At 41.9% G+C, this 27,266-nt stretch overlaps 1 protein-coding gene across 3 annotated transcripts in view; it reads right to left on the bottom strand.

Moving 5' to 3' along the window:
* Positions 1-27,266, bottom strand: part of wls (Wnt ligand secretion mediator) — a 46,565-nt gene that overhangs the window by 6,676 nt on the left and 12,623 nt on the right. Inside the window, exons 3-13 of one of the 3 annotated variants that reach the window (XM_028592961.1) lie at positions 23,258-23,382; positions 22,499-22,660; positions 21,613-21,749; positions 13,408-13,576; positions 10,415-10,512; positions 10,143-10,206; positions 8,315-8,458; positions 8,095-8,178; positions 4,735-4,903; positions 290-541; positions 18-143 (exon numbers count right to left, since the gene is read on the bottom strand). In XM_028592961.1, the coding sequence (XP_028448762.1) occupies positions 25-143; positions 290-541; positions 4,735-4,903; positions 8,095-8,178; positions 8,315-8,458; positions 10,143-10,206; positions 10,415-10,512; positions 13,408-13,576; positions 21,613-21,749; positions 22,499-22,660; positions 23,258-23,382 (1,523 nt within the window). In that variant the 3' untranslated portion in view covers positions 18-24. Of the gene's footprint in view, positions 1-17; positions 144-257; positions 542-4,734; positions 4,904-8,094; positions 8,179-8,314; positions 8,459-10,142; positions 10,207-10,414; positions 10,513-13,407; positions 13,577-21,612; positions 21,750-22,498; positions 22,661-23,257; positions 23,383-27,266 lie in introns of those variants that run through there. The other 2 variants (XM_028592962.1, XM_028592963.1) reach the window with 2 other exon arrangements.

The following is a 27,266-nucleotide window of genomic DNA, read 5'->3' as shown; positions in this document are numbered from 1 at the left end:
GCCAGGTGGCACCTTACTTGGTCCTCAGCGAACCAGCTCAGTCTGAATACTGTCAGTCAGATGTGAGGGCCAGTTAGCAGGGTCGGTGGACAGAGGCTCATCCTCAACAGTGGGACTCAGTGGGGGTTCTGCTCCAGGCATTTCTATCAGACAGCATATTGGCACAATTACTCAAAAACATTACTCAAAGCACGTAGCAGTGGAACGTAACACATTAATCAGAAAGTATCAGACATATTAAAATTATGTTAAATTGCCGTTGTCCAGTTGTGTTGTAGTCTAGGCATACCACACACACACACGCGCTGGGGAGAAGTACTGGCAAAGAGGTCTTCATCTTCAATATCAGATATTTGTGGAGACATATGTGTAGCTGAGGAGATAGATGGTAGCTCATCCTGAAGGACCATTCCAGAAGAGGCCTGTGTAGCCGATGAGGAAGATGGCTGGTCCTCATCTTGAGGCTCTGAGACTATTCCAGCAGCAGAGTCTTGTGTAGCAGGGGAGGTAGGTGGCTCATCCTGATCAGTAGCAGAGGATGCTAGAAAATATTTAAAAAGTGACCCTGAAATTGTAGTTGATTTGCAATTGAAATTTAAATCAAAAGACTGTAGGATTATATTTTATACAGCTAAAACAGCCAAACATATAGTAGGGTTAAATAAACATGCCCTTACGCTAAATGTCTTTCATTACATGCTATATTAATCTAACTTTCAGGGAAGAACCATTAGCTCCTCTGTTACTGCCTTGAATTCTATGCATTGTACACTTTTATTTATGACTGTTAAACTATACTTTGTCACGAAATATAGTTTTAGCAAATAGCAAATGTCCGTCTTTGAAACTACCTACAGATTTGAAAATTCTGTTGGTTAATAACTGAACGTTAAACCAAATGATGGAAATAAATAACTGAACAGTTTTGTTGCAAAGCACAATATTATGGTGAAATTACAAATCTCGTGTTTGTTGAGTTAAAACCGAATTATAATAATAAGCAACATAGCAAAAAGGCTAACAAACGAAAGAGTTACCCCACCAATTAACATTAGCCCTTCATTCATGACATGGATAATCATACAAAGAGAGAACCTAGTTTCATACCTTTATCTTTCGCTCGTTTCTCCGCTTTTCCTTTTTTTTCTAAATTGGGCACCTGATGGCTTGGACCTTTTTCTGTCCATCTCTGTGTTTATTTGGCACTGACTCGACAATCAGATTTCCCATCCCCCCCAACACTGTCACTCACAACCAGAAGTCAAGACTAAACCAATTTACCTTGGTGACAGGTGACACATAATCGTTTTGTATTACTAATTTTTATTGGCTATTTCACAAAATTCAGAAAAACAAAAATGTGCAGGAACTATAGGCCTGCATTTATCATTAATGAAATGTGCGTTATTTGGAAGAAAGTCGGGGTGTGACTGACTTTAGCCCACTAATTCCATTAGCGTATTTAACAGTGAATCCCCCGACCCCTGCTCCCCCCTTGTCAGACCGTTCCATTTGGGTGACCCAGAGGTGAACTGTCCCCCGCACGCCCCTCCCTTTTTCCCCTTCTCAAACACACAACTTCTGTGCACAGCACCTCCAGCAAGCAGGGCGCCTGCAGCTGACGGGGGTGTCAATCTGCCAATTCCCCACACAGTGAAATGATTGATAATAGAAAACTTCTTTTTTTTTTCTTCAAGTGCTTGTGCCGCCCCCCATGAGTCATGGGCCCCGGGCAGCTGCCCAGTTCGCCCGTGCCCAAAACCGCCACTGTTAATATGAGTTCCCCCAGCCTGCCTATGGTCCCCCAGTGGCTAGAAATGGCGATAGGTGTAAACCGAGCCCTGGGTATCCTGCTCTGCCTGTGAGAAAATGAAAGCTCAGATGGGCCGATCTGGAATCTTCTCCTCATGAGGTCATAAGAAGCAAGGTTACCTCCCCTTTCTCTGCTTTGCCCGCCCAGAGAATTTAACCTGCCCACGAGAGAGTGAGTGAGTGAGTGAGTGAGAGAGAGAGAGAGACCCCTGCATTGAGTACTTTTAATATTTTAAGTACACTTTCCTGAGGATACTTACATACTTTTACTTAAGTTACATTTTCAATGCAGGACTTTGACTTGTAACAGAGTATTTTTTTACAGTGTGGTATTAGTACTTTTACTTAAAGTGGTCATATTATGCTAATTTTCAGGTTCATAAAATTGTATTTAAGGGTTGTACCAGAATAGGTTTACGTGGTTTAATTTTCAGAAAACACCATATTTTTGTTGTACTGCACATTGCTGCAGCTCCTCTTTTCACCCTGTGTGTTGAGCTCTATGTTTTAGCTACAGAGTGAGGCATCTAATTTCTGTTCCATCTTTGTTTGGAGTCACACATGCGTAGTACCTAGGTAAGGACTACTAGCCAGTCAAAAGCAGAGTATGAGGTCGTGCCACGCTAGCAGCTAGGCGAGCATTATAACGTGTGTTACAAAGTGACCCACGTTTGTCTCTGAAGTAAAGGCTGGACTACAATAGAGCTGTTTGGAGCAGTTGGTGAACAGTGTTTTCTGTTTTCTGATGGTAAGTCCCTTTGGGGTGGACTTTGGGGTTTTTCATTTTGTAAACCTATAACGTGCACAAAAAGATATAGAACAATAAAGGAAAGAGAAAAAGCCAAAAAGCATAATATGAGCACTTTAAGTAAAGGATCTGAATACTTCTTCCACCGCTGCCAGTAGCATTACGTGAATTCAAAACATTTCAACAGCATACATTTTGTTTGGGATCTTGTTGTGCACATTTCCTCGTATTACTGCAGGCAATGATCCATTGCATAACACGTTGGTTTAGCTGAATTTCATCATAATACATACTTTGAGCTTATTCAAAACAGAAAAGAAACTCAAGTTGATAAAATAAATCAAACACAGAGACTGAAACTTGGATAGAGGTGCCCCTGCACTTCACGGAAAGCTTCCAGAACTTCAAACCCTCTTTTTGCTCTCCCCGTGTCCCTGACGTCAGGAGATGGATGGATGGTTTTCATTACCTTCCCGCTCGCCACCCCTCCCCTCCCCTCCACTCCACTGTTCTCTTCCTTTCCGTCTGGAAGGAAGCCTGGTGTCCATTAGAATCACCCTCTGGGCCAAAGAGACCCTTCTTTCCCCTGGGAATCTGGGTCCTTCTGAATCACCCCCCTCCCCAACCCCTGCTTTACAGCAGAGGAAAGACACTTCTTCCCCATCAGAATGAGGTGAGCTCCTGGGACACTAATGAAAAGTATCCAATAACTTTAATATAATGACAAGATAACTAATATTACATATTACACATATTGATCCTGCGGCATTACTAGATTTTTCCAAGATGTCACCCCAAAACTTGAAATGAAAAAGGAACAACAAGGTTAATATGGACTGAATTGAAGTGCCAACAGACCCATCTACTCAACCAATATATTACAACATGAAGACAGGTTCAAGTAAATGGGAATTACACGTGAAAAAAAAAATATTTATCTGTTGTTTTTTTTGTTTTTGTTTTTTTACACGGCTTGGTTGAATACTTGATTCTGATTGGTCAATCACGGCATTCTGTGGTCTGCTATTTCTGTATAACAGACCGTTTGCTAACAGACCGTTCCTAAGTATAACAGGCCGTTGCTAAGTATAACAGACCGTTGCTAAGTATAACAGACCGTTGCTAAGTATAACAGACCGTTGCTAAGTATAACAGACCGTTGCTAAGTATAACAGACCGTTCCTAAGTATAACAGGCCGTTCCTAAGTATAACAGGCCGTTGCTAAGTATAACAGGCCGTTGCTAAGTATAACAGGCCGTTGCTAAGTATAAGTATAACAGGCCGTTGCTAAGTATAACAGGCCGTTGCTAAGTATAACAGACCGTTGCTAAGTATAACAGACCGTTGCTAAGTATAACAGACCGTTGCTAAGTATAACAGACCGTTGCTAAGTATAACAGACCGTTCCTAAGTATAACAGACTGTTGCTAAGTATAACAGAGCGTTGCTAAGTATAACAGACCGTTGCTAAGTAAAAGTTAACCATCCCGACCGGGACGTCATCAGAGGGTAACCTCTGTATGAGTAGTCATGTAATAAGCCCTGTAATAACCAACACCACCCTGTCGGGGTTCTAATAATGGCCGGCTGGCTCCACATTATCCCTTACATATTGTCTAGTATATTCAATTCTTTGTCTAGCTTATACCCAGGACTTAACTGCTATAACATAATGAACAGGTTAAGGATACTAATAATACTCCTGTGAAAAAGACCATCACTTTGAGCAGACGGGATTGGCTGTAGTGATACAGAGTCTCTCTCTCTCGGCACAGCGGCCTCAAGTGAGAGAGAAAGACGTTAACTTGAAACACACTCACACTTTCGTTTTCCCCTCATAGGATTAGGTTTGTGGACACTCCTGTGTGCCTGCATCAATATAACCACGTCCATTTAAGCATCCATAGACTGCTGGAGAAATTATGAGCGTGTGTTGATCGTGTGGCAATAAAGGATAATTAAGAAGTATGACTTATTTGGTTCTTATCGGACCCCCTTCAGTGGACCCTGATTCACTACTAACCAGTCAGTTATCGGGTACATGGATAGCGCCATCGTTCACCCGTTTTTTTGTTGTTTTTTTTAACTCCACTATTGTAAAGTAGTATAGCCTTTACAACTTACACCCCATCCATCTTATTTCTTCAGAAAGTTAGTAGAAACGTGTAGTTACCAGTGATGCACTGACCACTCGACTGCTCGTCTCCGTAATGCTTGTGAGACGGCGCGTAGAGGAACATGATGGCGAAGACGTACAGGTTCCACATGCCGTAGATGCCGGTGAAGAAGGCGCTGTTCACCTGCACCGTGTGCTCTCCCCAGTGCCAGTGGCCCTCATTCACCTGGACACAGACAAATGACCAAAGCATACCATTTGGGTTATGGTTTACAGGGTGGAGCGTTGGGATCATTTGGGACAGTGGCAAAATAGCTTTGATAGTCACTGTTAGGGCTGCACAGTATATCGTTTATCGTCATCGAAATATCAACTGGCGCAATAAACCGCGTGAAAGGCTGCGACATACCGCCAAAGACACTTTAAGAGATTTTTTGAGTTGGTTGAAGGAGAGTATAAAAAGAAAACTACACTTTAAAATGTGACTGTTTTTCACTTTTATTGGTGCCTTTTATGTTCAACTCAATGTTGGAAAAAGAAATGTTCGTTTTTTTAAAGTCAAGCAATTTGTTGTATTTTAGCAGAATACTGAAAGCAGCAGTATTGAGTAGACTTGAATATCTGTTTGTATCGCAAGTATTCTCGTCATCGCAATACTACGCTATCGCATATTTTCCTCATATCGCGTAGCCCTGGTCACTGTAAAATAAATGTGAAAAAACAATTAGCACCTACAGTGCATACAGAAAGTATTCACAGCGCTTCACTTTTTCCACATTTCATTATGTTACAGCCTTATTCCAAAATGGATTAAATTACTTTTTTTCGTCAAATTTTTTTTTAAATATTTGCAAATTTATTAGAAATAAAGAACGAAAATATAATATCTACATAAGTATTCACAGCCTTTAATCAATACTTTGTTGTGGCACCTTTGGCAGCAATTACAGCCTCAAGTCTTTTGGAATATGAAGCCACAAGCTTGGCACACCTCTCTTTGGCCAGTTTCGCCCATTCCTCTTTACAGAACGTCTCGAGCTCCATCAGGTTGGATGGGGAGCGTTGGTGTACAGCCATTTTCAGATCCCTTCAGAGATGTTCAATGGGATTCAAGTCTGGGCTGTGGCTGGGTTACTCTAGGACATTTACAGAGTTGTCCTGAAGCCACTCCTTCGATATCGTGGCTGTGTGCTTAGGGTCGTTGTCCTGTTGAAAGATGAACCGTCGTCCCAGTCTGAGGTCAAAAGCGCTCTGGAGCAGGTTTTCTTCCAGGATCTCTCTGTACATTGCTGCATTCATCTTTCCTTCAATCCTGACTAGTCTCCCAGTTCCTGCCGCTGAAAAACATCCCCACAGCATGATGCTGCCACCACCATGCTTCACTGTAGGGATGGTATTGGCCAGGTGATGAGCGGTGCCTGGTATCCTCTAAACATAACGCTTGGCATTCACGCCAAAAAGTTCAATCTTTGTCTCATCAGACCAGAGAATTTAGTTTCTCATGGTCTGAGAGTCTTTCAGGTGCTTTTTGACAAACTCCAGGCGGGCTGCCATGTGCCTTTTACTAAGGAGTGGCTTCTGTCTGGCCACTCTACCATACAGGCCTGATTGGTGGAGTGCTGCAGCAATGGTCGTCCTTCTGGAAGGTTCTCCTCTCTCCACAGGGGAACCCTGGAGCTCTGTCAGAGTGACCATCGGGTTATTGGTCACCTCCCTAACTAAAGCCCTTCTCCCACGATCACTCAGTTTAGAGGGATGGCCAGCTCTAGGAAGAGTCCTGGTGGTTCCAAACTTCTTCCATTTACAGATGATGGAGGCCACTGTACTCATTGGGACCTTTAAAGCAGCAGAAATGTTTCTGTACCCTTCCCCAGGTCTGTACATTGAGACAATCCTGTCTCGGAGGTCTACAGACAATTCCTTCGACTTCATGCTTGTTTTGTGGTCTGACATGCACGGTTAACTGTGGGCTCTTATATAGACAGGTGTGGGCCTTTCCAAATCATGTCCAATCAACTGAATTTACCACAGTTGGACTCCAGTTAAAGGAGAACTCCGGGCAATTTTTACGTGAATCTTGATTGCTATATGTATAAGAGTACTGTCGATAGCAAAAAAAAACAGCCGAATCGGTGCTAGCAACACGGAGCTACTGCAGCTAATGCCGAGAGCTCCCACTCAGCTAAAACGGCAGTTATGGGGGCATAGGATGCCTTTGTGCCTCTTAACAGACACAAAATGCAATTAAAATGTCTGTGCAACGTGAACAGGGACCTTACATGACAACAAGATGCATTTAGCAACTTAGCCATTGTTTAAATTCACCTACTCTCTTAGCTGCTAGCTGCCATCTGGGATGAGTGAGTGTGTTCAGCCAGGCTCCAGTAATAATCATCACGCAGCAGTTCCATGTGTATTTGTAGCATATATATATCCATTTTGTGTGCTGTCGTTGGTGAATATGATGAATAATAAAATAAAAAAATTTCGGCGCGAAGGCTTGAACGTTCTTCTGGAAGACCTCCACCAGACCAGCGGGCGCATGTTGGATTGTTATCAGCCTCGGCAGGCGAGGGAGGCGGCTAGGAAGTAGAAGGATGCCGGTCCGGGCTGCTAGCCTGGCTAAGGAAACTACCACACAATTCGCCACTGCAGAGACTCATATTCACCAACGACAGCACACACAATGGATATATATATGCTACAAATACACATGGAACTGCTGCGTGATGATTATTACTGGAGCCTGGCTGAACACACTCACTCATCCCAGATGGCAGCTAGCAGCTAAGAGAGTAGGTGAATTTAAACAATGGCTAAGTTGCTAAATGCATCTTGTTGTCATGTAAGGTCCCTGTTCACGTTGCACAGACATTTTAATTGCATTTTGTGTCTGTTAAGAGGCACAAAGGCACTCTTTATCTTATGCCCCCATAACTGCAGTTTTAGCTGAGTGGGAGCTCTCGGCATTAGCTGCAGCAGCTCCGTGTTGCTAGCACCGATTCGGCTCGTTTCTTTTGCTATCGACAGTACTCATATACATATAACAATCAAGAGTAACGTAAAAATTGCCCGGAGGTCTCCTTTAAGCTGTCGAAACATCTCAAGGATGATCAGTGGAAACAGATTGCACCTGAGCTCAATTTTGACCTTGATCGCAAACGCTGTGAATACTTATGTACAAGTGATTTCTTCGGTTTTTTATTTTTAATAAATTTGCAAAAATCTCAAACAAACTTTTTTTAAGTTGTCATTGTGGGGTATTTTGAGGGAAAAAATGTATTTAATCCATTTTGGAATAAGGCTATAACATAACAAAATGTTGAAAAAGTGAAGCGCTGTGAATACTTTCCGTATGCACTGTAAGTAGTCCTGTGGACAGCTTTACGTCTGATTTCAGAACATTACTGCACTCACCTGACTGATGATGAAGAAGATGACAGTCATGGCAGCACAGGTCAGAGTGACCAGCATGAGGAACTTGAACCTGAAAATCAGACCCTAAAGAACAATAAAGTGGATGAGTTGGTGCAAAAAAACAGTTAATCACAAACCTACTCAATGTAGCAGAGAAATCATTTTGAATTGCCATGGTTTTTTGTATTGGTGATGATGCAAACACAGGATGAAGACACACCTCATAGTGCAGCCGCCTAGCCTTGGACATGGCGGGCAGGGATGTCTTCTTACCGCTGATGTTGCGAAAGACTTGAAAAACCATGAAGCAGAGGAAGAGGAAGTAAAGACAGGCACAGATCCCTGCCACAATTATGAACGCCATCTGAGGAAACACCAGTCAAGGAAATAACCAAATAACACCATCCTAAAAAGAATAAAATAAAAAAAGAGTGGTGGTGATTCAGTTGGTGTTTGGTGTTTTAAGCCCCCAACATCGCCTTCCAGGCAGTGCTGCCTGGTAGGCACTAGGATTAGGCAATGGTTAGGGTTAGGCGCCTTGAAGTCGACGTTGGGGGCTTAAAACACCCTCGAGCGATTCAGTTAAGAACACTCTCGTCATAGATTTAACCATTTTCTTTCAACAAATGGAAATACAGTTCTGCTTCTGCGTTAACCATATGCCCCAACCCACCCACTTCGCTCTGCATCAGCCAAACTGCAGTTAGTGAAACTAATCACTCAACAAAATCCCGACTGTTCACTGTCCTGGCTCCCAAATGGTGGAACAAGCTCCCTATCGACATCAGGATGGCCGAAAGCCTACACAACTTCCGAAGGCTAAAAACACATCTCTTCCGACTACACCTTGGAAAAATAAACCTGCACTTTAATATGTCTCTTTGTAGCTTTGCTTATTTAAAGCTAATGTACTTGCACTTACTACTTGTTGTCTGGAGCTTGAACCTTCACAGTTGAAAGCACTTAATTGTACGTCGCTTTGGATAAAAGCGTCAGCTAAATGACATGTAATGTAATAATGTAATGAATACTAAGCACGGTTTTCTAGGGGTTGAGGTTTTTTTTGCCATGATTTTTAAAATATTTTTTTTTCCTAGAATCTAAATTTTCTATTTATTTTCTTAACCAATGATTCACCTTAATATTTTCCGTTTATACGGTACCTCCGACGGCGACTACATCATATCAGTTTCCAGCAAAACAGACCGAAAGCAGAAAATGCTGAAAATGTTATGTTGTTCTTTTCAAAGGAAATAAATGTCAGACCGGCTGACTGACCTGTGATGTGCATCCTTCTTAGAAAACAATTACTTTTTAGAAATGTCTCATGATATATCGTCTCTAGAAGTGTATTATTCAACTTTTATTTTTGCTGAAGAAGGAAAAGAAAATCGCAATACTCAATGAATACTGTCGAATCGCAATACTTCTAGAATCGCAATAAATACAAATCGCAATACAAAACGAATCGGCAGCCGTGTATTGTGAAATAATCGAATCGGGACAAAAGCTTAAATCGTCCCAGCCCTACCGTTTTCATTTTGATGGGACTCAAAAAGTTAAAGCAGGAAAGAGGGGAGAAAAGAATGCAAGAAGCAGGGTATTGGCAGCCGTTTCTGAGGAGGTGTGCTGATTAATCTTGCATTGCTCAGCAAGCAAAGCAAACAAACAGGTAGGTACACGCACATAAACACATCATCCCGAGACCCTAGGCAATGCTTTCACATATGGCATTACTGAATTATTTCTCATCTCATTAGTCTAGAGATCTGTTTTCTAGTTCATGCTAAAGGCCAACTAGAAGAACTTCTCATACGTGTACTACAGGAACAGGAAGAAGGGCATTGAGTCATGGTAACTTATTGGTACAGTATTGGTAGACATGCACTTGTTCCAACAGCAAAAAGATTGAACTGATACTAAACTGAAAAGCATTTACACTCTTGAGGTTTTTTTTTTTTTTTTTTTTTTTTGCTTCATACTTGTCAGACAAGCTGTTTGCAAGAGAGTGCTATTTTTTCTGAAAAAAAAAAAAAAAAAAAGGATACAGCAAGCTCCGTTCCTACATCAGACGCCCAGATGCTGTAGAAGGGGTTTGTCAGCTGGACCCCTCTGGTGGCACAAAAAAAACAAACACATTGCTTTGTTTCCTCCTGTCACAACATTGCGTTACAAAAAGCAAAGAATACACGCAGCATGTGGATATGAAGCATAAAAATAGAAATAAAAAAAATAAAAAGATTACTTGTGTTGCAAACATCTTTAAAACAAGCCTCTTGTTCTAAATAGTGAAGAAGAAAGAAAAAAAACTAGGTCTCACCTCTCACACATGTCAAAGATAAAAAGGCAGAAGGAGCCAAACACAATGGGTCCGACCTGCTTCCAGTACACCGAGAAACGGTTCCTCTCGGTCTGGTCCTGAGAGATAAGTGCAAAACAGACTTAAAGACGGGATATACTGGATTACATTTCATACATCACATATAGTACAAGTCCATTATCACCAAAATATCATATTCTTAAAATCAGGTCATACTGTAGATAACCTTGTCCTGTAGCCAAAATAAGCACTGTTAAGCATGTGTCAAGGTACCTGATGGGAAAGAGTGCTCCAAGCTAATTCGGGATTTATGGTTCTGTGGAGGCTCCACGCAGAGCTAACTCCTTAGCCTACGTAAGTGGCCTGATTTTATACTTGTGCGTTGGTGTATACGTCTATCTCTTTTAGAGAATAGCAGGGCCGGTGTGTGCGTGGCGAGTGTGTGGTAGAGCGAATGAGAGAGCGACGGCAATTAGCATCGGAGCGAGTACTCTAGAGAGGCATAGTGAGAGAAACTGACCTCTCCCCCTACCAACCCTCATGGTCCCTCAGATCCACCTCAGCCGGTCTCCTCTCCATCCAAAAGTCCAAACTCCGCAGTTTTGGGGACAGAGCCTTCTCCAGAGCAGCTCCCAGGCTCTGGAACTCCCTCCCCCAAGAGATCCGCTCCCTCACCATCTTCCAGTCCCGCCTCAAGACCCTTCTCTTCAACTCTGCCTACCCATAGCCCCCCTGCCCCCCCTCCCTTTTTCATCTGAATCTTGTTTTGTTCTACTTGTTTTGTTTTTATAGTCTACCCTGCCCTGTAAAGCGACTTTGAGTCCATGAAAAGCGCTATATAAATTCAATTTTTATTATTATTATTATTATTATTATTATTATTATTATTATTATTAAACAAAGTGTCTGCTTTCTGACCACGGTGGGAAATCTATAGCAGGAAAGGTAATCCATTAAAACAGCACAAGTTGTGAAACTTGTACAAAAAGGTCTCTGCATTGTTAAGCATGGAAATTATTATTATTTGTACTTGTGTCACATGTGAAAGCAGTAGGGGTTGCACAGACTCGTTGACTTTACTCCTCCACAATGACGTTTTGAGCTTGAAGTTGACTTGTCGCTGACCATGTGGTTTTGTCACTGGCAAAATTAGTCAAAAATCCAGCTCGTTTGGAACTCCATTTGAAAGCCACGGAACGATGGCGCGACAGGACGAGGAGAGCTGCCTTTAAGGACGGGACACAGGGCCGAAAATCGGCCGTTGGACAGTCTGGCGAGGTCAGTGACTTGAGTCTGTTCGGTGTGTCCTGTGCCGTCGTCAGTCTGGGGGGGCTGTCAGCGTTCATTATGGCCGACCTGACATGTTTAGTCGGAGGCAGGGCAGTCGGGACTCACCCGGAAATGGCGAGCAGAATGAGGTGACTAGAGTCTCTCTAAATCTGACGAAAATCTTTGTTGAGCTGAAATGAAGACAGATTCAACAACTGCACGGCCTATTTCTCGCTTAAAATGTTTTCAGAAACACGTTTCAATGAACTATTTTAGTACAATATATGAGATCATATTCTGAACGAGCCGCCATGACAGTCTGGCTTTGAATTTCCAGAGAAAACAAACCCATGTGAGACGTTCGTCCAATCAGCTGCCGGTTTTCATTTCTTGGGAAACAATACAGAGTAGCGCCGCCTTGCTGCTGCTATGGCGACGTATTACGTTTCTGAAATCGGTGTCGCCTCAGTGTGTCCTGAGGCAATTTTTTGGAACTCGGGGACCCGACTGATCATTTCGACTGTCTTTTCTGTCGACGGTCGGCCGTCTGGTTGGTGTGTATCGGCGATTAGAGGTTTGGATTCCTGCTACGATAAAGGACGTTTGCAGTCAGCCATTTGTGTAAAGCAGGGGTCTTCAACGTTTAAGCCAAGGACTCCTTAAACATACATGTGGCACAGTGAATCGATAGGATTAACTGGATCTGTGGATGGCTGCCTTAGTAACCCTATAGGCCAGTCAGCCTATCATCAATGTGTTTTTTTTCACAAATAAGTTGATTTTTATTTGCTAATAATATGTTGGAATTATGTTAATACATTTAAATTTTAGAAAAAAAATTCAAAATATTAACAATAATTTTATTGACCCACTAGGGGCCCCGGACCCCCTGTTGAAGATCTCTGGTGTACAGACACGCAGGAGCTACATGCTAATGCTAACGTTACAGGCCGTCCAGCATTGGATCACGGAAATATAGCACGGAGCCCAACGTAGGTGGTATGAGTCGCTATACCCTTAATGGCCATTTAAATTGTGTGCACACATAACTAGGCACAAACCCAACGCATTGGTTGCCGACGAAGACTGACAACAAACTTTGCATGAACTTTTGACTGACTGACTGACTGACTATCACAGAGATGCGTGACACAGCGGCGGACATATTTACCGGGACTTGTGTGCGTAAAGTTACCGCTGGTAAACCCAGTACTACGAGTAGCGTGTTGAAGCACAAACTGAAAAATGGTTGCAAAATGCTAGCAAAGCTAAACTGCACAAAGCAAGCGTCTTAAGAAAATCAATACAAGGGTTGATATTAAAGGATGATAAAATACAGGTACATAGAATGCAAAGCAGTCCCTCCTGTGATTTTATTAGGCTAATGACTTAAAAAAAAAAAATGGCAATGACATCATCAGCAACTCGTCGCTGCGACTTGACTTTCATTGCATCACAGTCGACTTTAAAAAAATCTGAAGTCATGGAACCCCTAGAAAGCAGTAGCACAGGTGTGCTGAATAACATGGTAGCTCCAGAGCGCACAATACCAAGGCCATGGAACTTGCCGACGTTAATGCAATGCTTTTCCTGACAGGTCAAGGGGTCTGTTGTGCATCCGCGTTAAAACCACTCTGCACTGGCCTATCCATTGTTAACAAACAAGTCTGCAGGTCAGTAAGAAAAACATCAAACATTAAGTTAAATGGGGCCGTGTACAGTACCATGAGGTGCTCCCCGCAGAAGATGATCCAGAAAGAGAGCAGCATGGAGTAGAAGACGCCTTGCCTGATGTCTCCAAAAAGCAGCATCCAGGTCCAGTTGAAGCCAACCGAGAACCACTCCACTGGGATGTTGATGAATGTCATCGAGATACCCAGAGCGAGGATTACCCTGAGGGAGCAAAAACAGTCTTCAAACTAGAACGGCACTCTGAGAGCACAGACCTCCGCATATCTCACAATGTGAATGTATTGTGAATTCTGCTGTCGGGAACTAATTTCTCATTATTCCGACACCACATGAATGCTGCACAAATGCCCTATCTTGCAACTAAAGTGGTAAGAAGAAGAAGAAAGTTTGCAGAGGCTACTATACTTTTTAGCAATCATTACCAACAGATGAGAGTAACAGGATTATACACTTATTTTATGAATTTGTGCCAACATAAACGCCAACCACGCATATGTGTTTAAATACAGCTATTGATGCTTAAGGATTGCTTTACATTTAAAATGAATATCAATAGCAAGCTGGTGTGAGATTAAATCCGCTACAACTTTTGAGGTAACTCAAAAACGAATTTTTTTAAATTGTTGAACAGTGTTGGCGGATTCAATTTATGGTCACTTTAATTGGGCTTTGCACCTGATTCTGGACTACATCTTTTACACTGACACAATCAATGTTTTAGAGCAAGGCTACATCTGCGTCTGCTGAAGCAGGCTCATTAAATCTCGAGACATTATTGATTAGATTAGCCATTCAGCTAGAAGCACAGAGTGTCCCTACTGACCGATCCAATTCTACATAATGTACTACCTTTCCTAACCTCCCTCAACTTTGAAATCAAGACATTTAGAGAGAAATAAGGCAATGAATTAGGAACAATCGGCCTACAAAAAGACAGACTAGAGATAGTTTTCCGTCTGCAGCAGGTCCCTGCATGCCGCCAATAGATGAAAGGATGATCGTAAATAGATAGTTGAGGGCAAAACAGTTTGTTTGTGTGTCTGTCAGAGATAGATAGATAGATAGATAGATAGATAGATAGATAGATAGATAGATAGATAGATAGATAGATAGATAGATAGATAGATAGAAAATAAGGAGCAGATAAAAGGTGACCTGAAACATGGGTATAAACTTGTTTTGCAAACGCTGTGGGTAATAGAAGTAATGTAACACAGGTTCCGTGTGTGGAATAAAACAAAGGGCTTTTTCGTTAATGTGGTAGAGGTCTTAAATAGACGTTTTACACAACACATTTTGACACGTGATAGCAGGAAGAGCACAGGTGTGACTAATATTAATTATGTCTGTGTTCCATTTGGGTGAGGCACCAGACGTGTTCGAAACCATTCCCTCATTCACTCACTAGTCCCGATTTAGGGTTTATTAAATAGTGAACTGTATAGGGAATGACCAAACAAGATTTTTGGACACTCACCGAAAATCTTGTTGCGTCAGTAGATGCGCCGGATATTTGTGTGGCAGAGGGTGCAGTTTTGGTGGAACATGTGTATGTTCAAAAGCTGTTTTAGTCGTGCAACAGAAAACTCAGATTGGACAGATAGGGCTGGGGATTTAAAAATTGAGTTGGTAGGTCAAATCGATTCATATTTTCAAAAAATTGATTTTTTAGATTTTTTTTCAATCCAAAAACAGTATAAATAATTTGGATGTTTAACAATCTTTGTTGCACACTGCACAGTGACTTTTCAGTTAGAGAAAGGGTTTGCCTTTGCAATTTTGTTTATGTTGATGCAATTTAATTAAATACAATAAATATATATTTTTAAAATATATTTACAGTTCGCAGTTATTTTGTTTTAAATGGAAGGGGGGGGGAAATCGACTTGAATCGTAAATCGAGTTTTTTAAAAAAAAAAAAAAAAAAAGAAATCGCAGATTTTTTTAGGGAAACAAATCGCCCAGTATCTAACTGATAGTCTAGCTAGCTGTCTGGATTTGCCCTGTAGCGATCTGAGAAAAGGTTAACGCTTGTACTCAAATCAACCAGAGGTTAAAATGCCAACACAAAGAAAGCCCAAGGCTCAAGGTGCATTTCAGTGGCCCACGCAAGGTATCATTTATCTGGGTATCTTATTCCCTCCCCAGTTTAAAAAAAACCTAGTTAAAGTCAATTTGGATTCATTATTTAATAAAATCTCTTGTGATGTTAATAGATGGGCAACTCTCAATAGCAGGAAAGGTCAATGTTATATACATGGTTTGTGTTCCCCTTCCTCTGCAGGTTTCCCTGTCATTTTAAAATGGTTTGACAAGATAAAGATATTTATAAGGAAATGTAAAAAAAAAACAGCTAAATTTTTATAAATGACAAAGACTGACTGATAGGTCTACCAAAGATGTTGTATTATTCCTATGCTTTTAATGTAAAAAAAGGCACCTGTCCCACTGGTCACTTCCTGCTGAGAGAGACCCACCCTGGTATTGTATTGAGCAATCTGTTCTTGCCACATTATCACCCTTACAAATCCTGTCTTTCAAACTGTATGGGGAGGCAAAAACACATCTGATAATCTCTCACTTAAATCTTGTTTGGACCAAAGTGGCCCGGCTGTTTGAACTGGATCCATATCTAAATACTGCCAGTGTTTTTGCGAAATCCAAAATTATGTATTGGTATCTCGGTGGCATAATTAAATCCTTTGAGGATGTGACAGCAATTTGGAATCCCTATATGATATGATCATTTTGCAAATTGTATGATGTAGTTTAAAAAATAAAACGTATGTCACAAAAATGTATTTGGATGTTTAATTAATAACTGTTTCCCTATGAATTATACCATCCTAGAGCATTTCTACATTAAGAGTTCCCACTCTCATCCATCCTGAAAGTTTAGAGGAAAGACTGAGGTGTACTATTTTGACACCTCTGTGGACTAGCGAGACTGGTACAGCTTTTACAGCATGAAAAAATCATCCACCGTCCACAAATAGGGTACGAGCCGCACTTCCTGAGAGCTGGCTGGTCATTTGGGAACAAGAGCCTTGAGCCGGAAAATGCAGAGGGAAGGAGAGAGACGTCGACTGTGTCTGTGTGCACGTGGTGTCTGAGCTGGTGTGCATGTCCTGAATGTGTGCATGCAGCATGTGTCAGTTGAGTGCTAGCTTGCAGATTTTGTAACATGTTTCACGCTTCGCCGGACACTTCCTGCGGCGCAGAGCGCTGCCTCTTACTGATCCGTCTTCCCAGCATGGCAGGGGCTTAGACAAACACTACGCTGTGAGCAGAGCTTCGGCTTTCCACAGCATGGTATTCAAACCATCTGCTTCAGGCAAAATTACCTGCATTTGCTGCTCTAACTTTCATGGACTTATGTTAAAAAGGGACAGTTCACCCCTTAAAATCAATTTCCTCTAGTGCCATTTATCAATCTAGATTGTTTTGGTGTTGCGGCCGTGGAGAGGTCTGCTTTCTCTCAAACATAATGAAACAAGATGGCCCTCTGCTTGTGGTGCTCAAAGCGCCAGAAATCCTCACGTGGTTACTCAAGATAACACACAGACTTGGTTGTGAGCAGGTTCATGTGGGAACTGTTTTCTTTCTACCCAACTACACCTGTCAACCATACTGTAAGCAATGCACAGAAGCTATGTTTCCATCCACACGTTTCATCCAAATTAAGTGATATCGAATGAAAAATGCCTTATGGAAACAGTAAAATCCAATTGAATTTCATGAATATCGACTCAAAGAAAATACGTTCGGTCTCATCGGATCGATATACGGCTTATGCGATAAACGCTGATGGAAACGTTATTTGCCAAATAAATAATGAATTGCGATTAAGTTTTAGGTCATTTTATGGTTGCAACCCGCAATAAAACGAAGAAGAAGAAGAAGTTTTAGTTATTTTCCACCCAGTATTTCCGCTCTGTTTGCACACATGGCGGGTGTCAACAAAGAGATGTAAGTGGACACACGAAGGGATGAGAAACTTCTTGAATTTAATTTACCAGTAAAATATAACAGCTATTTTAGATCTAAGAAATGCCATAATTTATCAGGAACTCGAAGGAAATGGCCAACAAAAAGGTTTGACAAGCCTTGGGACATCCTCCGGAGTAAATGGAAGGCGCTCAAACACCGATACATGTCTCAAAAAAAAAAAAAAAAAAAAAAAAAAAAAAGTTGTCTCGCAGCGGTGCCGGAGGGAAAATAAATGGCAAGTTTGACCTGTTTGATGAGATGAATCAGATCCTCGGCCAAAGGCCCATCGTAGCTTCCTTGGATTCTACTATTAACAGCTCAGGTAAGATATCACGTTATCGTTCTCATTTACTTTAAGGAACGCGTTAAGCTTCCGGACTGTACGTCATTTCACATTTGTATCTTGTTCATTTTAGCCGAGACTTCAATTAAAACCGAGCAATGATGAGGGAGACATAACAGAGTCTACAGGTATGAAGATTATTTTCCAATTAAATTCATGGTTCAAGCGTTAGTGAATAAACCCCACATGTATATGTTTAAAAAGAAATCAATACTGGGGCTTTACATTGTGTATGGTTAGGCTTGCTCAAATTGTTTTACCATATAAATGAATGCATAAGCTGCACATTATGCATCCCTGAACAGGGGAAAGTAAAGCCTGACTTGAGTTAGAAACAACAGCGTCTGTTCAGCTGTTTTTCAATAAAAAGGCAATAAAACAGAAACTACATGGAGGAACTATAGCACTGCAAATAAAGCGCAACCAAAACATTTTATGCAAACTTAAATAAACAACTTGTGTAGATATGTGTTGTATGACTAATATAACCAACCATATTTCCATGAAACCTTCCCCTACATCAAAGTAAAAGGGTCATTTGTGATAACTTCACTCTGAATAAGAACATTATTCTTTTTAAACAAGTCAGGAGATCGAACATGCAGCTTGAGTGATGCTAACGTGTCTGCAACTATGGAAGCACTAGACAAATCCTTGCCCATTGAAGAATCGGCCACACTGAGTAACCCACCAAGATTATGGCAACGCCAGTCAAAGAGCGACCCAAGAAAGAATGATGCAGGGGGCAGGAGATCCTTCTACATATCCTTTCTTGATCAACAACGTGAGCAGGCAGCACAAGATCAAAAATCATTGGAGTCCATCACCACGGTCATTTCACAGGCAGTTCAGTGTCTTGAGCGGTGTGCCAATGCAGCCGAGAGGCATGCAGAAGCCACTCAAGTCCTGGCTGGGATGAGCCAACAACAAAGTAGGGGCAATTACAATACATTTAAAGGCCAACACCAATTGACCTGCCACCATGCTCCCCACACACCCACTCCCCAACCACACACATCTGATGCTGCACACTCCTCTCCTCACATGGAACCTAACTTGCCATTCACTGCTTATTTTAATTTACAGTAGAGTAAGTTGTTAAAGGTGGAGTCCGCGATTCTGGAGAATGCTTGTTGTCAACATCAGTAAAGATCTCCTCACGATCCACTATCTGTCCAAACTTAGGGCTAGATTTATCAAGCCGTTTGCGCCTGTTTCCAGGCGCTAATTAGTCGCAAAGACGGACGTAACCAATGCGGGCTATTTACAAACAGGGCGCACTTGGGTAAAACCGCAGATTGTCTGCCACATGAGCGAGAAGAGACAAGTTGCGCTTCCAATATGCGTTTGTGGGAGGGTCGTGGGGAAAGTGGGAGTTGCACCCAAAAAGGTGGGAGGATAAGCGCAAAGTGCACCTAATTATATATTCCGTGGTATTTACAAAGACTGTCAGTAAGAGTGCGTCTCTATTCTGCGGGGGAAATTCTCCGCCTCTTAAAAGCAGGTCTAAACCAGCCGCAGTTGAGTTTCCTCGTAGACCTTTATGCCGCTGGTGAAATGGCAACAGTAATTTGAGCAAGACGAAGACATAGGCGAGACTGAAAATATTTTTAACACAAGAATTACACCGTCACTGAACACAACATCATTTAGCGTTACAGATCAAGCAATATTAGAGTTACTGGAATAAATCAAAGATGAAATTGAATCTCCCACTCAGCGTTCACATCCCATTCCAGCAGTTGTTAAACTCCTCGCTAAATTACAAATATTGGCATCAGGATCATTTCAAACAGTCATAGCATCAGCAGTGGGAATATCGCAGTCTGCACTCAGCCATATCATAGCACAAGTACCGCTTTGCTACAGCGCAATTTACGGTATAGTGGGCGGAGAAAGACGCTGATTGCTTGATGGGTGTCAGGGTTGATAAATACTACGCAAAATGTGGAAGCATAGCGTGCGCTATTACCGAACTCGCATAAACAGACGCAGTGTTAGTGTTAGTAAATTAGGCCCTTAGTGCGCTAAAAAAAAAATAAAACTGGTGTTAATGCACAGCCTAGGCTCTGTAAACTGGTATGTAAACAAAGTGGCCATCGTAGCTAGCAACATGCAGATTTACAGAGCCTAGGCTATGTATTAACACTGAACTTTTTTTCAGCGCACACACAGTACGGACAGGTAGTGGATCATGAGGTGATATTCACTGATTTTGACTAAAAGTGATTTTGACAACAAGCTTTCTCCAGAACTGACGCCACCTATTTAAGAGCCAAATCATTGGGTGAGGGGAATAAAGTTCCAGAATTTGCTACTGATTGTTTTGTTCAGGTGTATCTTAAAATGGCACTTTTGGTGTTACTGAACGTTTTATTCAGTTGTATTTTTAAATGGCACTTTTAGTGTGTTTGTACAGGAGGGTAGGGGAATGTTGTAAGTACTTTGGTATCTACTACATGAAAACAAAGATCCACTATATCTTTGAAGCCTTAAACACAGTTTAGGAGAAGAGTTATTGTCTTTGTTTAGTATTTTACAATACAGAACAATTAATCGAGCATTGAGCGTTTCTGTTGAATTGTACAATGTGGAACAGTTTACATTATATATTTGTTTATTTTTTTTTCAGGTTAGCCAGTTGTGGCCATTCTGTGCCAGCTTCCGAATAAGAAACATGCAATAAAGCCGAAAGACTAGTTTGTTAGCAAAGAGATTCCCTTGCATCGTTTGTTGTCAAAAACTCCTACGCTATACTGTTTTTGAAAATGTGCTGTAGCTTCACCCCGCTGTACTGAAAATGGCTTGAGGTTTAGACTGGGCTGGCCACTTACAGATGAAAATACAATTGTCTGCATCGTTGTCTAGAGCACAATCACTACACTATACAAATTAAAAAGAGCTATAAAATGAGAGCAGAAAGAAAATAGGCAAAAAAAATAATTTGGAGGAAATACATAATCATACAAATCTAAAGTTGATATCAAGCATTTCTTTACTGAGAATGTATAGCTTGCTGTTGTACTACTGGCGCACTCTAATTGCCACATATCTAAGTAGAGCTTGGCAGATAGCTGCTGCCTCTGCGTTTGGTGGACCTTCATATGGGTGATGAGGTGGTTGTGGTAGGTTTTGGTGGTGCTGCTCAGGGCCCAGTTGTAAAAACCTTTGCCTCTCCTTTTCGCACAAGTTGTGCAATACACAACAAGCAACCACAACGGTTAGCATGAACTTGTGGTCAATATCAGAGCGTTGTGTCAGACTGCCGCGTCATGCGCACTACCGACACAAATGTCCCTTATGATGCAACGATCGTCTACCACAGCCTGTAGTACGATTGATGGCTAGCCCTTTCTATTGACAAAATCCCTGTAGCCTTCAGCACGGGGTCTAATCGGGACGTGAGTCCCGTCTATTGCGCCATATTACACAGCGAGATATCATGTGCCTCATCCACTCCAGGTGTACACACACACACACACACACACACACACACACACACACACACACACACACACTTCGTATGGCATTGCACACAGCGTAAATACACCGGTGTACGGTGGTTTTGCTGACTCCAGATGTTTCGCCTACCACTTTGTACTCTGCGCATGTGGCCAGTTTGTAGAGCGCAATGGCAACACGCTTCTCGGTTGGAACCGGAGGGCGAGAGCCGTCATCGTTCTCAGCCACTCCCTCGGTTCACTGATTGGACTGGTAAAGATTGGCCGGAGAAAACCCGCAAATATACCGCAAACCCATACGACGTACTGAAGGGAGTACGTAGGAGGGCGGAGCCAGGCTAGCCCAAAGGTAGAATTCGCCCACAATATTAGCTATGGCACTAACAATACAATGGGGAACACTGAACACCGTTGAGATACAGAAGAGGAGGGAGGTGCCTTACTTCTCCAGCAGCACAGGGGGTCTGCTCATGAGGGTGATCCGTCTCCAGTACCAGATCATGATGATGAGGATGCTCGGTGTGAGGAATGTCTTCATGGCAAACCACACTTTGGTGAAGCCTCCATTCTGGTGAATGCCCTAGGAAAACAAAGAATCAGTGTCAACTATTTGTGCTGTGTATGTTATTGTACTGGCAATAAGGGGCTAACACTAACATATCACACAATGGCCAATATTGTCTCCGCCATAAATGAAAAAGGACACTTGACTCAGTGGGTCAACATCAAAAGGAATACGCCGACTTATTGGGACTTATTCACCGTATCCCCCAGAGTTAGAGAAGTCCATACATACCCTTCTCATCTCCGTGCGTGTCGTAACTGTCTGACGCACCCACCGCTAGCCTAGCTTAGCACAGATCCTGGAAGTAACCGGCTCCAACTAGTCTACTGCTCCCGATAAGTGACAAAATAACACCAACATTTTCCCATTTACATCATGTTGCGATTTGTATTATAGTCACAGTGTGTACAAATAACAAGGTCACATGACACACAGCCGTCTTCTAACCGTATACATACTGGAAACTATATTCTCAGAAGGCGAAGCACTGCTATTTCTGCTACTTTGGCGGAGTGATTTGGTCGCAGCACCTGAGAAGGCCCGTGGGGAGGAGCAGAGAGTTCGCTCAGAGTTGGAGTAATCACTCTGCCCAAGTAGCAGTGCTTCGCCTTCTGAGAATAGTTCCCAGTATGTAACTCTGGGGGATACGGGGAATAAGCTAAACTCCCAATAAGTCGCAGTGTTCCTTTAAGCAATGTACCAATAAAAAACTTAAAGGTCTAAAAACTTAAACCAATACAATTCCCAATCAAACGCCAACTTACAACAAGACGAATGTCTTTGATTTCTCCGATCCCCACATTGACCTTCTTCCGCACGTTGACGGGCAGGCGGATGTTGAGTAGATAGTACTTATGGGCCACGCTGCCGACCTCCATGAAAGGCAGCACGTCACACTCATAGTAACGCCCCTCGTTCTCAACGGTCTGCAAAACAAACAGCAACACACCATATCTGGTTTAGCAACATACATTTAAAGATCAGACACTTTACTGTAAAACTGTCTCAGTGAGGCGGCCTTTATTTTTTGAATAGTTGTTCTTGTATTCTATCCTATTTATTGTATCTTGTATATTCTGTATGTGTGCTGTGTGTCTGATATTTTGCTACTGGTAGCACTGAAATTTGCCAATGTGGGATCAATAAAAGTCTATCTAATCTAACAAGGTGTCTGTGAGTTGACACATAGACCACTATCAGCTGGAGGAACAGGTTTAAGTGTCCAGCGGTAATACAAAATATTGCTAAAGTGCCCTTAAACGAGGTTGTAAATCACTCCCATGAATATGAGAATAACCGACACTGGCATTTGTATGATTATAATTAGCAGTATTTCTAACTCCCAGTATTTAAGGCTCAAAAGAAAGTGTGTGAAAACTGTGTTGATAACCAAGCTACTTAGATTTAAAAGAATATTACTTATTTGATTTATCACCTGCAACTCAATGTAAAGTATTTGTTGAGACTAGGTTGTTTTTGGTATTCTCAAGATGCCTCTTGGTGAGGCACAGTCATTTCCACACCTTGGCAGTAGTGAAGTCGCAGGTGAGCTTCCTCTGCTCGTAGGAGTGAGCCATCTCTGTCCACTCGCTGACCGTGTCGTCTCTGTAGGCCAGGCCCACGTCAATGGTGGCCAACGCTCCATCCACTGGAAACAATTACCACAGCAGCAATTCACTTTCAGATCAATATACACCTTTAGTAGACATTTCATTGTTAAGACTTTTGAGTATGCATGCATGTCAATAAACTTCCCCAAAATCTAAATTACATCCAAGAATTACACAGCGCTTGTTCAAGACATTTGTGTCTTCCGAAATGGAAAAATTCACTGAATAATGCCTCATTTCCACTGCATGGTTCGGCTCAGTGTAAGTAATTTTTAGCACCAGGTGCTTTTATCAATTTCGTTCTAGAGCTGGGCAATATATCAATATTATATCGATATTGTGATATGAGACTAGAGATAGTCTTAGATTTTGGATATCGTAATATGCCATAAGTGTTTTAAACGCTGCATTACAGTAAAATGAGGTCATTTTCTGAAATTACCAGACTGTTGTAACCGTTCTATTATTTACCTTTACCCACTTCGTCATTATATCCATATTACTGATGATTATTTATCAAAAATATCAGTGTAAATATTTTGTGAAAGTACTAATAGTCAACACTATAATATTGTGGCGGTATCAATAGAGGTATTTGGTCAAAAATATCGTGATATTTGATTTTTCTCCAGATCGCCCAGCCCCATTTTCTTCCACAGTAACGCACATCTGTGGGACAACCATCTCTGTACATTGCATATTCTATTTATTCTCAATTCCATTAACTTTTGCACATCCTCTAGAATACATCTCTGCACATTCCTGCAGCACTTTCATTTAAAAAAAAAAAAAAAACAGTTATATTGTAAATGTTTTTATATTACATATTTATGTTTCTTGTCTATGCAGCAAAACTCCAAAGCAAATTCCTTGTATGTGAAAACCTACTTGGCACTAAACTGGATTCTGGCTCTTGATTTTAATATACCTCCTCCTTGCACAGCTCTGCTGGCTGTTACTATCCCAGTGACGGGATAAAATTAAGTCCTGATGACAGACAGCCACGGTATTAAACTGAGACCAGCAAAGTGTCAACACTTCTGGCACTGACCGGGAGACATTCCTCTCTATAGTCTGAGCTATATACTGTTCTCCCACGCTAGTGTTTCACATGCTAATATACCACTCCAGAGAGGTACAGAGTAAAGAAGAGTAGGATAGGCATTTCTTTCCTTCAAAATCATTGAGAAGCTTCATGGCTGCAGACTAACTGATGGGACGGGATTTATTTAAGAAGGCTGGATTATCAACAAGACTGGTTATGGTTGGTATATTGTAAAACAAACATGCTTATACAAGGTCAAACCTTTTGAGTGTTAATACGTGGTCCCGTCACCTGGAAGGAGTCTGAATTGGTGAGATTAACAGGATTATTTCTCTGCATGTAAACCTATTCAGGGGTTCAGTTTGCTCTCCATGGTGGCCCAAATCTAGGTTACTTACTACTTGACAGACTTCAACAAGACCTTGAGCTGGCCGCCGACAGCCCGGCTCAGTGAATTCAACAAAAACATCCAAAGCCAGCCTATTAAAACTGCATCTTTAGATCACATTACAAAGCCAAGGGTTCTCTCCTCCAGCACTCCAGAGAGCCTCTTGTGTCCGTTTATGGAACAAGCTGGAATGAAGAGAAAGGAACTCCGGTGGCCTGTGCTGTGAGGAAAAAAAAAAAAAAAAAAAAAAAAAAAAAGGGGGGAGGAGACCAGATGAGAACTGGCAGCCGACTGTCTCTGTAATGCCCTCCACTCTGCCATTGGTCGAGCCCCGGCGCCCTCAAATGTCAGCTCGCTTCATGCAAACATTCCGCTTCAGTCCAGCGGCCATCTCCACGGAAACTAAGCCTCCTTAACAGCTGTGTTATTGCTGGATCCTGGCCAAAGGGTGCTTGGTGCAGGGGTGGAGTGGGGCATGCGGGTGGAGTGGTTTAAAAGGGCGAACCTCTTCTCTGGGACGCACATTGTTACACAGATAAGGTAATCAAGGAAGAGGTGGCCATGTGTTCATTTGTCATACGGCTGCAGATCAGAACCCGCCTACCTTTGGCACAGACGGCGTTCTGGTCAGGACTGAGACGGACGAGCGGACGCCATTTTGTTAATTTTGGAAGACCTGGCTACGCTGTTTTGGGGATATCTTTTATCTTTTTTTGTTAGTCAAGTTTTAGTCAACTAAAAGTCTCGTCATTTTAGTCTAGTTTTAGTCAAAAGAGAACGCAATATATCAGTCAAGTTTTAGTCAAAACATTTGAGTCTTTTTAAATAAATTATTTCTGAGATTATTTCTGATAACCATTTCAGTCAAATAGTTATATAAAAATAAATGATAGGTTACATAAATATCTAGCCTCTTCCTTATTTTACCAGTAAATTCCTGTTAAACGACAAAAACAACCACTGCATGGGAAAAGGATATTTTACAATAACTTTGAATGCCGCACGAAGCTGGCGAGGCGTATTTCAAGTGAACGCAAAATATGTGTTGTTTTTCAGACAATGGCAGCTGCAGACGTTGTGCGTCTCTGTGTTGGAATCCTCTACAGTGAAATACAGAAACTTTACACCGTTTAGCTGTCAGCATTTTAACCTGCTAGCTAACAGAAGGCTAATGTTAACTGCTGTCAGGTGTAGTGTTAACTAGCTAACGGTAGGCTAACGTTACCTGCTGCCAAGTATAGTGTTAACTAGCGTCCCGTGCAGCGATGTTTCGGTTGCCTCCAACGTCCGTTTAGGAGCATCAAAGAGAAGCGCAGGCATTTAAGTAGCACCGAAATCCGCGTTGCTATTCGGTCAGGTAGATAACTGTCGTTAAGGCACCGGTCGGTGCCGTATTAGCACCAGGTCTCGGTACCCAACCCTAGTAACAGCTGAATATTCTATCTCATGATAGAAAAGTAGAGGCGACGAAAATGAAGAAAGATTTTATCTTAGTTTTTATTTTATGCAAAACATTTTAGTCTCGTCTTTTTTCGTCAACAATAATGCATGTTAATTTAGTCGGCGACATTGGCGCAGTCTCATCATCATCTCGTCTTAGTAATGAAAAAAAACAAGGTCGTTGACGAACATATTTAGTCTCGTCTGACGAAATAACACTACTCGGATGAACAAATCTATGTATTTTACCAAAACAATAAAAAAAAAAAAAAAAAACTCACTCAGAACCTAACAATAACTGCGGTTCTTCTTTCATGTTACACATATGGATAATAAAAGGTGCCATAGGTAGGACTGTGAAGATCCAGGACTTAGCCAAAAAAACATCGACAACTTCTCAAACTGTCTCCTAAGCCCCTCCCCCCACAAGGGAGAATGAATGCGTGTGCATGAGCAGCAATTGACACGCAGTTAGACACCCCACCACCCCCCAGGCCGATTGGTGCATCTGAACAGGGAGCGGTGGATATTTGCAAGTCACACTACAGGCTGTAGGTGGTGCCAGAGGAGATTTTTTTTTTTTTTAATTACCTGCTTCATGTAGTTCTACTGGAACATAGGGGCAGTTTCAGCAAATAAGACATAAAGTTAGTTTTATAAGGCTTATAATATATACATATATATACCGTACAACAGTCTAAAGGCTTGGGTATGCTAGAAACAAGCTAAATTGTATGGGTGTCCTTTTAAGCAGGCTCTCCTTTCTAGCACATCTTGTCTCAGGAGAGAAAGCAAAGATAAATGGGTTCTAAACTGTCCAAAAAATCATTTAGTTTAAAAGTGGGAACCGCAGTGCTGCAACACTAGCTGGTTGCTTCTACAAGCAGCATCTAGAGTACTCCGCTCCCTCTACATCCACTTGTTCTCACAGCACATTATGTAGCTCAGAAAGATTAAAATAAGCCTGTAGCGTCTGGCAGAAAGACCCGTCTGTAGTCCAGGCTGATTCACTGACTCCACTGTCTCGCAGCCAGGCAGTTAACAACCCA

This window comes from Perca flavescens, chromosome 12, assembly GCF_004354835.1.
Source record: "Perca flavescens isolate YP-PL-M2 chromosome 12, PFLA_1.0, whole genome shotgun sequence".
Lineage (NCBI taxonomy): Eukaryota > Metazoa > Chordata > Actinopteri > Perciformes > Percidae > Perca > Perca flavescens.
Note: the sequence above shows the minus strand (reverse complement) of the source record. Positions and strands in the feature narration are given on the sequence as shown.